The sequence below is a fragment of the Monodon monoceros genome, unplaced genomic scaffold (assembly GCF_005190385.1).
Source record: "Monodon monoceros isolate NGI ecotype Baffin Bay Population unplaced genomic scaffold, NGI_Narwhal_1 Super_Scaffold_15, whole genome shotgun sequence".
Classification (NCBI taxonomy): Eukaryota; Metazoa; Chordata; class Mammalia; order Artiodactyla; family Monodontidae; genus Monodon; species Monodon monoceros.
This window is the reverse complement of record NW_021703771.1, coordinates 66816376-66827929: the sequence shown is the minus strand read 5'-3', so window position 1 is coordinate 66827929 and position 11554 is coordinate 66816376. Positions and strand designations below refer to the sequence as shown.

General features: G+C 36.3%; 1 protein-coding gene across 5 annotated transcripts in view; it reads right to left on the bottom strand.

The window, feature by feature from the left end:
• Positions 1 to 261: 261 nt before the first annotated feature.
• Positions 262 to 11554, bottom strand: part of ADGRG6 (adhesion G protein-coupled receptor G6) — a 136456-nt gene continuing 125163 nt past the window's right edge. For 3 of the 5 annotated variants that reach the window (XM_029223787.1, XM_029223783.1, XM_029223784.1), the window contains 3 exons: positions 9584 to 9685; positions 8792 to 8944; positions 262 to 3186 (listed from right to left, as the gene is read on the bottom strand). In XM_029223787.1, the coding sequence (XP_029079620.1) occupies positions 3008 to 3186; positions 8792 to 8944; positions 9584 to 9685 (434 nt within the window). In that variant the 3' untranslated portion in view covers positions 262 to 3007. Of the gene's footprint in view, positions 3187 to 5253; positions 5619 to 8791; positions 8945 to 9583; positions 9686 to 11554 lie in introns of those variants that run through there. The other 2 variants (XM_029223785.1, XM_029223786.1) reach the window with 2 other exon arrangements.

Genomic DNA, 11554 nt, shown 5'->3' with positions numbered 1-11554 from the left:
AAGGAAACCTACATTACTTTTAATTTGCCACAGAGCTTGGCTTTGCATCAGTCATCTTAAGAAAATCTAAGAACTTCAAAATGCATTAATCCCCAGTGAACCGAATCTTTCTAAAATATTCATTTTTAGTGTTTTGGCAAAGTAGCCCCATGTCACTAGCTTAATTGCTGCCAGGTTATTTTCCAGTTGTCAAATAATCTTTTCCTATTTAAGAGTCAGAAATAAAAACATTCACTCATAAAGGAATTGAACAATTTGGATCACAAACAACGTAAGTATTTATTTGAAAAACATTTTCTATTTAAGTAAAATGGCAAATCAGGTATAGTAGCTTCTTACTACTAATTCTAATTTGCACTCACAGTCACTTTTTAATTCATCAAATTCAGAGATGCTGCTACAGAAAACTACCTCACAAAGTATTTAGAAAAAAATATATACAGTCTCTCTGATAAAAAGTTAATTAAAAGAACAAAGCCAGGCAATATAAATGTAAGATATAAAACAAGCTCACATTTATAAACACAAATAAATAAATATATACAAAAGAGTCTACGTCAACATTGAACAAATAAAAGCTTTACAATGCAAGTCATCGTGACAGCAATGGAAAATATCTCAGGATCTTAGACTGACTCTAACATAATGTTAAAAAAAAGGAAAAAGAAGAAAATAAAAAACAACCAAAAATACCCCAGAGAGTCTAAATTGATATTATTCTCAAAGTTAAGCTAAACTAAATTTTGGCTCCACAGCTAAATTCCTGTGTTTCTGCTCTGATGCGGGGCTAGATGAAAGTGAGCACTACATGCGCAGAACTGAGGGTAGAATTTGACTCAGTCTTTTAAGTCCACTCGCAAATGTTTCTATTCAGCTGTTTATCCATTGTTTCTTTCCTTACCTGATTACTGGAAATTTATAAAGTGGAGCTGATATTGTTGTCAAATTTGAAAAAAAGAAAAAAAAAGTTTTCCCAGAGCTGGATGAATACAAGTAGAAATCAAAGCTATTTTTAAAGCTATCTCTTAATTACTTTTAACTGAATAAGCACTTTGGGTAGAAATCTCACAGTCGAAAGCTAATTAAATTCTACCATCTCTAAGGCTTGGGGGAAAGTATATGAAGATTCAGTGACTATTTCAGGTTAATTTTCACCTAGATGTAACCTCTGCCCAAATAAGCAGCCTGTTAATATAGATGCCTAGAGAAAAGGACATGGCTCTACTGTAGGGTCTTGGTGACCTTAGATTTACTATCCTTTCCTACTACCTACACCCCTCCCCTGTGAAGGCCAAGCTGGGCAACGCTCCTGTCTTCCAGAACAGTGTTTCAGGATGCTACAAAATGGAACAGTATGAAAACCCATTATCATCCATTTAAGTCTGGCCAAAAGCTTCGTGATTGAAGATCAGCAAAAGCTGAGAGGCCCCTTGTTTGCTGCATAGCCTGAAAGCTTTCCTGTGTTTCAGACTGAGAGCTACCTGCTTCCTGCACAGAGAGAAAGGTCCCCAGGTGCTCAGTCTGGTTTCTGCCTTTAAGCAGTTTGGTTCTGCCAGAATGTTTCATCTTCTCATCACTTAGGCTGCCACCTCTCAGAACCTGAAACATCTCAGATAACCCAGAGCAAATGTAAAGGTACAGCATGTACTGAGACCAATTTCTAAGAAACTGGATACGAGTCCGTCATTTAAGAACAATTAAAATGTGGTCTCTTACACATTCACTAGCAAACATATTCCTCAGGATAGTTTGACAGTTAGGTTAAGCTGCTTAATATTATGCATGGCTTATGTGCAGAAACCTAATCCATAAATAACACCCCATCTGTCCTGCCAGACCTCCTCTGGCTCTTATAATCAGAGGACTTATGTACAAATAGTTTGCAGACTGGCAAGTGTAGACCCACACAATTATAAATTATTTTGATTATGATAAGTCACCCACGTAAGTCTCAGTTTATATTCTTTGGAACAAAACTCTGGAAAGAGGAAGTAAGAGGCTTTTCATTTGTGCAAATGGAAATGTCTTAAAAAGTCTCTGGAGCAAAGACGAGACCATAGAGTCTCAATGGTTGTTTTTCCCAAAAGGGAGAGACTACTGTACATGGCATGCCTAATGGAAATCCGCATTCCTCCCATGAGCCCGCAGCTCAATGTACAGTAGAGCAGCAAAAGCAGAGGTGTGAGAGGGTCATTCTTCAGCTCCTGGGAGCTCCACTCTAATGGAACATCAACACTAAACTTGATTCAAATGTATAGGACTAGATTATAATTAATGATGATGCTTAAGCCTTGTGTCTTGAATAGGATAAGTGAAATAACATGGCCTCTTATTAACTAGGTCAAAATTTGGGGAATTCTTTCTTTCTTAAGCATGTTGTGGTCTTCAGGGTTAAACATCTGAGATAATAAGAAAAAATTCCTTTCTAAACTTTGAGTCAGACATTAAATACTCTTTTGTATCTGTGGTTGAAATTTCATTAAAAAAGAGGAAAGGCTAATGCATTCATAGAAACCAGCACTGAGATGGGACCTGTAGGCATCCAAGATAGTTATAAATATTAGTATGCTTTTGATTGTAGAGAAAGATGATGGAGCAAATGGCCATATCCAAATCTAATTATTATGTGGGGTGTGAATAAGCTCTAAACTAGGGCTTGTCCCAAGCTCAGCCTGTCCCTTGCCCTCTAATTTTAATATTCCACCCCACAGCCCAAGTTCTGATTGATCCATTCAATCATATAGTTAAACAAATCCTATCCCCTGTGGCTGCTGAGTCGTGCTGCTCTTAGTACTGAAGTTTAGTGATGGTGGAAACTCCCCCATGGAAGAAATACACTGAAAAGACAGATTTTGAATTTCACAAAAGCCTTCTTCACAAAACACATTCTTCATATATATGCAGTTACCTAGGTAATACCACGTTTACATCTGCTAGTCAAGAGTTTTCACAGCTTGCACATCTTCACGTTGCTGCAGACTGATGTCTCTTCCTTATATTAAAGATATTAAAACTTTGTGCTGTGGCTGAAGGTGTCTGACATGATAATATTTTTATAGAAATTATCTGAATGAGCATTGCAATAAACCTTGACCTTATCAATGACCTGATGGACAGGGATGATTGATGTTTGTTCTCCATCAGCATGGGTCAGTTTTGATGAGGGCTTGTCCATGGAAGCATTGTCTGCAAGAAATGATACAAGAAATGAGGCTGCAAGATGAGCTGGTGACATGCCTAAGGGCTACCGTTCTGGACGCTCTATTTTGCACATTAAAGAAGATCACAAAGGAAATGAAGCTCTGGTTCTCTCTTAGCTTAGGTAATAGGCAGCACTAAAATGTCATGTTTTTCATCTTCAAAGTGCATCCTTGCATATGAAAGAATGTTAATGTGCCTTCTAGTAATTTGTGTTGGGAGTTGTTTTAAGAAATATTCTTGTAAGTGGTATTTTTCAAAGAGCCAGTGAATAGAATAATCAGAAAGTTGCTGCAAAAATATACGTGGCAAATCAATCAAACAACGTAGTAACAGATTATATAACAAATGAATTAAAAGGTGCTGAAATATCTGTGGAAGAAATGATATGATGTCTATGATGTGTTTTCAAAATAATACACGGAGGGGAAAATGGGTAGGTGGCTATGAGTTGATATGAACAAGGAGATTCATTATATTATCCTCTCTATTTTTCATATGTTTGACCCTTTTCATAATACAATTTTTAATAAAATATAATTTAAAGAATTTTGGAAAAGATAAGTGAATAAAAAAACATAAAGGCTATTTTGAACACTTTTTCTCATGGAAAAAAACCCGTGAAATGATTGCAATATAGAAAAAAGGTATCTTTTATTAATTATTTTTAAATTATAAAAATCAAAATTATCTTTATCAGAAATATTTTAAGTATATATTTTCTTTAACTATGCTACAGTTTCAGAATGATGTTATTGCTGGCAGCACTAATATCAGAGCAACTGATAGCAATAAAGGACTGCTAAATATATTTCTGTTCTGAATTTCCCGATACCACATATTTAAACATTATTTTCCTAGACCCAAAGCTTTCTAAAAGTGGTACAGCTAGTGCCCTGAAACTCAGCTAAGCACTAGTATCTACAAATACATATGGCTGTCTTCATGTATCTTGTAGGTATCTGCTTTCCACATTTTGGAGAAAAATGCTGTCTTAAAATTAACTACAGAGATTTCACATCAATGAAAGAGCAAATGACCTTCTACAAAGTCCTCAGTTCCCTACAGTTGTATCTTTTCTATTCACTGTGGAAGAGGCAAAAACTCTATCATGAAAGCCTGCTTCTAGGAATCATGGCTGAAAAATTGGAATGTTCACTCTAGGTGTTTTATATTTTGAGTAAGTTTGACCCAGTAAGTGACATAACATTAAAAATCCTCAATAATTGGTAAAAGCCATCATCATTTTATCTGTTGTCTTTGGAAACGGCTCAAATTGTTCAAGTGTGGTCTTGGTGTTGGAGCAGACACTAAATAAAATGAAGGCTAAAATAGAAAATGGAGTGTCTATCCCACTAAAGGAAGCAAGAGAGAACAGATGGCCTTTGGGAAGAGTGGGCAGACCGAAGCATGGTGGAATGATTATGTCCCAGGATTGGTGAGAAAAAAGCTCAGGGAGTCATTTTATAAGGCCCCCTCCCCATTCGGCTCTCAGCAAGCTGATTGATTCTGTGCTTTCCTTCAGTTCATACGTTCACTAGCCATTGGTTTTCTGTTGGGAATTTTTCTATTGACTTAAATCTCAATAATGAACAATTTGTACTTGATGTTTTTAGAAAGCCACACATCCTCAAAGAAACTTCAAGGATACAATCACTCTGCTTCGCTGACAACTTCCAGGGTCACATTCCTTTTAGAGATTTTGACCAGCTCCATTCCAAATACGTGACCCAATTTTCTGGGTCTTCACCGTCTAAGAAGGTAAAATTCTGAGCAAGATTTGTATTTCAATATATATGCTATTCCCAGTCCTCTGGGTAGCTATTACATTGTGGATAATATAGATTTTGATTATGGCTGCAAGTCTGAAAACCAGGGGCTAGGGAAATGGACTATTATTTCACCTATGCTTAAATTTCAAGCAGACAAAAGTCCTCGAAAAGCAGGCTTGGAATCGACAATTTCTCTTTTATGACTTCTGTGAATGTACTGTGACATATCCAGTAATTCATAAGAGCAGTGAAAAAGTAAAGAATTTCACTCTGTTCTATTACAAACCTCTCAAGTACTGCTTTTTTTTTTTTTTTCCATTATTTTACCTGATAATGTGACCCACTAACTCCAGAGCATGGTACATTTCCTAGAAGGAGCGGCTTGCAGACACCCCCATGCAGAGAAGAGCCAGCACAGCACAGGACCATTTGAAATTTCAGAAATTCCAGCTCAATGCAGGAATTTCCTTGTGCTAGCTGAGAAGTATTGTAAAGAACAAGCAACTTTGCTGGTGCGGCAAGAGTCTTAGTTTAATCCATGCAAATATTCTCTTACTACCTTGCAAAAAATTCATGCATTCAAAGAAGTAATAAAAGTTTACCTGAATGATCCACTTTTGTTGAAGGAATGCTCTTAGAAGACATTATCTACACCATAAACATATGAATCAATGCCAAGAAATAAACCATCTAGATATCCATGATGCTATGCAGTGACTTTTTGCACACCCTGAGTGACCCAAGAACATCAGCAGTTTCACTGAGAACTGGCTAGCTCGCGGAAGACCGTTTGTACGTCAGCTGATTGGAAACCAGAATTTATTATACCGTGGAAGTAATGTCATACAGCTGACTACATCCTTATACTTGTTGACAAAAACTCATTTAACCCCAAGGATTTTAAAAGAAACAGAAAAACATTAATGAATTCTTAAAAAAAAAAATACACAAGATTTTGAAATAGTTAAGTTTTCCTTAGGTACCCCCATTTCTGCAATTCATTTTATCTTCTAGTCAGTTTTCACCATGATGCGTACTATTTCCAAATATTTTAATACTTCCAAAATATCCTCTGTTCCAAATTATGTACTTTGTTATCTTCTTTCGCCTTTTAATAGTGGTTCTTTAGGCCAACTATTAGCTGTGTTAAGAGGAAAACAATTCAATTGGTCTAATTCCTATTCATTCACAGCTGACTTACAATACATTAAGTATTTGCATTTTAGAAGGGGAAACAAAATGAGTATCTGATTTTAAGGCTGATTAAATAAAGTAAAAAGTTCACTTATTATAAGTACAGTTGAGCCTTGAACAATGGCAAGGGTTAAGGGCACTGACCCTCCTGCACAGTTGAAAATCTGAGTATAATTTACAGTTGACCCTCTGTGTCTGAGGTTCCTCTGTAGCTACAGTTCTGTATCCACGTATTCAGCCAACTGCGGATCATGTGCTACTATTTGTTGTTTTTACTACTGAAAAAAGTCTGTGTTTAAGTGGACCTGTACAGTTCAAACCTGTGCTGTTCAAGAGTCAGCCGTACAAGATGTTTTGTGCCAGGGAACTACCAATTAGGTAGAATTATCTATCTCAGACTATATACCTGTTATTAATTTTCTTACACAGGTGTTTCGAGCAGGAGTGCACAGACCTCTTAATTTTAGGCAAAACTGTTTGTGTGCAGGACTCAAAGGCTGCATTCAAAGGCTGGAAGAGAGTCCATAGCTTTTATTCAATTCCCCAGAATGTCCCTGACTCCAAGAAACTTTAAAAGCTGCTGTACCAAGCTGCTCCAGGTTTTCAGGTCTTTCTTTACTTAACCTTGGAATTAAAAACCTCAGTAAACATTCATACTTTTTTTCCACAGTGCTATCTTGAATCCCAGGCAGTGGGGACCCTAGTGGCACAAGCAAGGACATGAGGAAGGATTCAAATGTACATACGGGTCATTTGAAATTCAAATGTTTGCAATGTGAAAATTTATAGACACATTACACAAATCACTCCCTGCTTGCAAAAAGCTAAATATGAAACTTTTTGGTGCCATTCGCCTTTGCCTACATTAATTAGCTAAACAAATACAAAATTTAAAATTTATTTCCATTATCCTTTTAGAATCATCTTTAATTAGGAAAGTGCTGGATGCTGAGTGTTGAGAGCTGATTGCTCAAGGTTTAATTAGTACTTAAAAGGAGCATTTCTGCCATTTTCAATTGAAATTATTAAAGGATTACACCTTTTCACACTGCTCACTGGCTATCAAGGACTGCAAAATAGTCTTCACAGGCTTATGTCATTTTATTTCACTTCACTTTGTTGTCCTTCATAGAGATTACAGTTTTGTTTTTTGCTTCCTTCTTTCATAAAGTGTTTTTTTTAACATCTGTATTGGAGTATAATTGCTTTACAATGTTGTGTTAGTTTCTGCTGTATAACAAAGTGAATCAGTTATACATATACATATATCCCCATATCTCCTCCCTCTTGCCTCTCCCTCCCACCCTCCCTATCCTACCCCTCTAGGTGGTCACAAAGCACCGAGCTGATCTCCCTGTGCTATGTGGCTGCTTCCCACTAGCTATCTATTTTACATTTGATAGTGTATATATGTCAATGCTACTCTCTCACTTCGTCCCAGCTTACCCTTCCCCCTCCCTGTGTCCTTGAGTCCATTCTCTACGTCTGCGTCTTTATTCCTGTCCTGCCCCTAGGTTCATCAGAATCTTTTTTTTCTTTTCTTAGATTCCATATATATGTGTTAGCATACAGTATCTGTTTTTCTCTTTCTGACTTAATCTCTCTGTATGACAGACTCTAGGTCCATCCACCTCACTACAAATAACTCAATTTCGTTTCTTTTTATGGCTGAGTAATATTCCATTGTATATATGTGCCACATCTTCTTTATATTTTTTATAAATTATAGTTTTCATAAATTGAAGTTTTGTGGCAACCCTGTGTGGTCAGATGACGGGATAAGCACTTTTTTTGGCAATAAAGTACTTTTTAAAATTAAGGTGTGTACATTTTTTGACATAATTGTATTGTACACTTAATAGACTGCAGTATAGTGTAAACATAATTTTTATAGGCACTGGGAAACCAAAAACGTTGTGTGACTCTATTGCAATACTCGCTTTATTATAGTGGTCTGAAACCAAATTCACAGTATGTCCAAGGTCTGCCTGTATTTGCACACTGTCTTCAGGATTGTTCATATACATGCTCAGTGTCAGAAAGTGTGATCATTGTAAATATCATGAAGATTCAGTAGATGAACAAAGACACGGTGTTTCTCACCATCCTGTATCACCTTCCAAGTATGATGCTCCCTATTTCATACTTAGTCAGTGATTTGAAGAGCAATTGCCAATAACTCTTCCAATGGTTAAGGACTTAGGTATTTTTTTCTTTTTTGACTGAGGAATAATTGACATATATCATTATATTAGTTTTAGGTGTACAACATTATGATTTTACATTTGTATATATTTCAAAGGACTTAAGTCTTAACTGTAACATGTAAGCTGGATGGTATTTCTTTTTGTTTCCATGCCAACTTGCCAAGTAACTTTCCTACTATGCTGAAATAATCTACAATTCAATTTCTGTATTTTTAAAATAAAAACACATAACTTTTTAAAACAAGATACCATATCTTTTAAGGAAAATTAAGTTTTAAAGCAAATGAAGTTACAAAAACATTCAGAGTTAATAATATTCTGGCAATATAGATTCAATTTTGGTTGTAATATTTTTAAAAGAGACAAAATATTCACAAAGATGTCCCAGAGAACATCTTTACCATGGCCAGAATGACTCACCGGTGTGGCTATTCCTTTTGAAGTAGGTGGTAGAGCTGTATTTAGACTTGGATGTAAGGTAGGTTGAGTTAGAGCCAATGGAGCTTGAGGACAAAGATTTTCCTAGATTATCAGAACTTTTCTTGATGATATTGGTAGCTGTCTTACTCCAGTCTGAAAGAAATGACATCTCTCCATGAGTCTGCTTTAGGGGGAATATACTCTGCCCTGAAGAATCATCACCACATTATTTAAGTAACTGATCCAGAGCATTAGACGTTCTGACACCCTGGCAGTGACTCACACAAGAGACTGACATGTCAACAAGAACAACCTGAAGAAACATAAAAGTTTCTTACTTTGACCCTATGTTTAAAATTATACTTTAATATATTAAGGGTGAGAAGTAACCACTGGTGGTTAAAAAAAAAGTAATATTCTTCTTCCGGGATTTTTTATATTGAGAAAGATCTCTTTGCCTAATAATGTAATTAAAGACTTCAAAAATATGGAAAGGTATGTATGGTATAGTGGATATATGAGTTGTTAAATTAGACATGAAACCTTGGGCAACTCACTTAACCTGTCTGGAATTCATGCTCCTCCTTTGCAAAATAGGAAGGTCAGGCCTAGAGCCCTCAGATCTCTTGCAGTCCTAATAATCTAAGACTACAACTAAGCATCTTTATATACACTGCCTTTACAACTTGCTACCACTGGGACTGGGTTGCTCAGACCACAGAAAATCAAAATGACAAAGGTTTCTAACTACTCTCCGATGTAAGAAAAACGATCACCAACATGCTCCTTTACCTGAGTTGTCTGCTAATCGAAATCGACCACAGCAGAGGTGCCGTCTCCACTGCTTCTGAACATTCTCCTTCATAGCACAGTGGAAGATAAATATAAATAAGCCTGGGACGAAAGAAAATATAAACAATTAGGCCAAAGGACACATTTTTAAAGATAAACCTTACAAAACATATGGATTTATTTTAATTTAATTTTTTTTACATCCGAATCACTGAGAAACAGATCCTAAGGAATCTTTAGGTATGCAGTAGACGTTTTAATCCTTTAGAACAGAACACGGAGGATCAGATAAAACTAGAACGATTACATGGATCTAATTCTGTCTTTGTTTTGTTTGGTATTCGTTATGACTTAACCTAAAGACTAAGCTGAAATAGGCAACATTCAATTTAAGAGGCATTTATATTTCCCTTATATCTGTTTTAAAATTACGTGAAAACATTTCACAAAATTTAGAAAAAAAGAGAAAACTGAAAACATCCATGAGCTCATCATCTATTTCAACTTGTATATTCTAAGCTATTTTATGTAAGCATATTATTGTAAGTTTGGGCAATAGAAAAGTGGCATTTTTACAAGTCAAAAATGGGCCCAAATCAGCAAATTCATGTGGCTCCACCTGGCCTGCTTTAGTTTCTCAATACTTTAATGCAGAAATATTTCTGTATTGTCAAGTAGTCTTCATATTTAGTCACTCCCTGCATCTATCAAAAACTAATTGTGTCATTTGTGCTTTGGGAGCCAACCCCTTTTAACTTTTCAAGGAATTTGCTTCTGCCTTTTTATTCTCCCTTTGCTGCCTCAATTTCTCCCTCTATTCCTCCATACTTGGGTTATTCCCATTACTTACAAGCATATTCTAGTAACTCTCTTTTAAGTAATCGAACAAAAAATTTCTCCTTTGAGCCCCAATCTTCTTCCAGCTTCCACTTCTTCATTTCCTTTCTCAATACAACGTGAAATGGTTAACTTTCGCCATCTCTACCTTTTCTCATTTCTTTTCTTCTCAACCTGCTCCAAATAGGTTACTATTCACAGCTACAAGGCCACTACAACGGCTCTTGTGAAGGTCACAGGGACTTCCCTATCGCTAACTCAGTTTTCATTCCTGTTTTACTAGATCTCTGAACAGTATTCAACACAATTGACCATTCTCTCATTTTTGAAATACATTCTTGGTACCACTTTCTCCTAGGCGTCTTCTTAATTTGCTTCCTGGTCTCTGTAGCACATCCCTCGGCTTTACTTTTAAAGGCTGACACATCCATGACTCAGCCCTGGATTTCCATCTTTTCTACGGCTACACTGTCCCAGTAGGTACTAATCATGCTGTATAAGTACCATACACTACTTTTTATATGTGCCCCCATTGCTTTCTCTCCCCACCACCACCACCAGGATTCCAACCCACACTGCTTACAGGACATCTTCATTTGGCTGTATCTCCATTTTGTTGCATCTCACACCCCTGATATTCTAAATAGGAGTCTTCTTCATCATTACCCTCAAAGAAACACATCAAACTCATTTCTGCCCAATAATTTGAAGGCTCTTCCTTTAAAGCTTTCCCTAACAGGTTCTTACCTGTCATTCAGGCCTCAGATCAATTGTTAACTCCTCAAAAAGGCCAACATCAACTTTTTATTTTTATTTTTTATGTTTTAGATCACACCCTTGCACACACCTATTTTCGCTATAGCACAGATCATTACCTGATATTCTTGTATTCCTAATTTATTCATTTATTTCTTTGCTTAACTGTCTCTTGCTAGTAAATAATAAGCTCCAAGAGCACAGGGATGTTTGTCTATCCAGTGTTGTACTAGCCATTCCCAGAATGATGCCAGGAACTAAGCGGGAACTCCATAAATGTTTGTTGAATGAATGAATAGTAACCATGATTAATCGCTCATCTATTCTACATGAGTTAATTGAATACTTACATGTACATCTGAATGCCTTAAATGTATT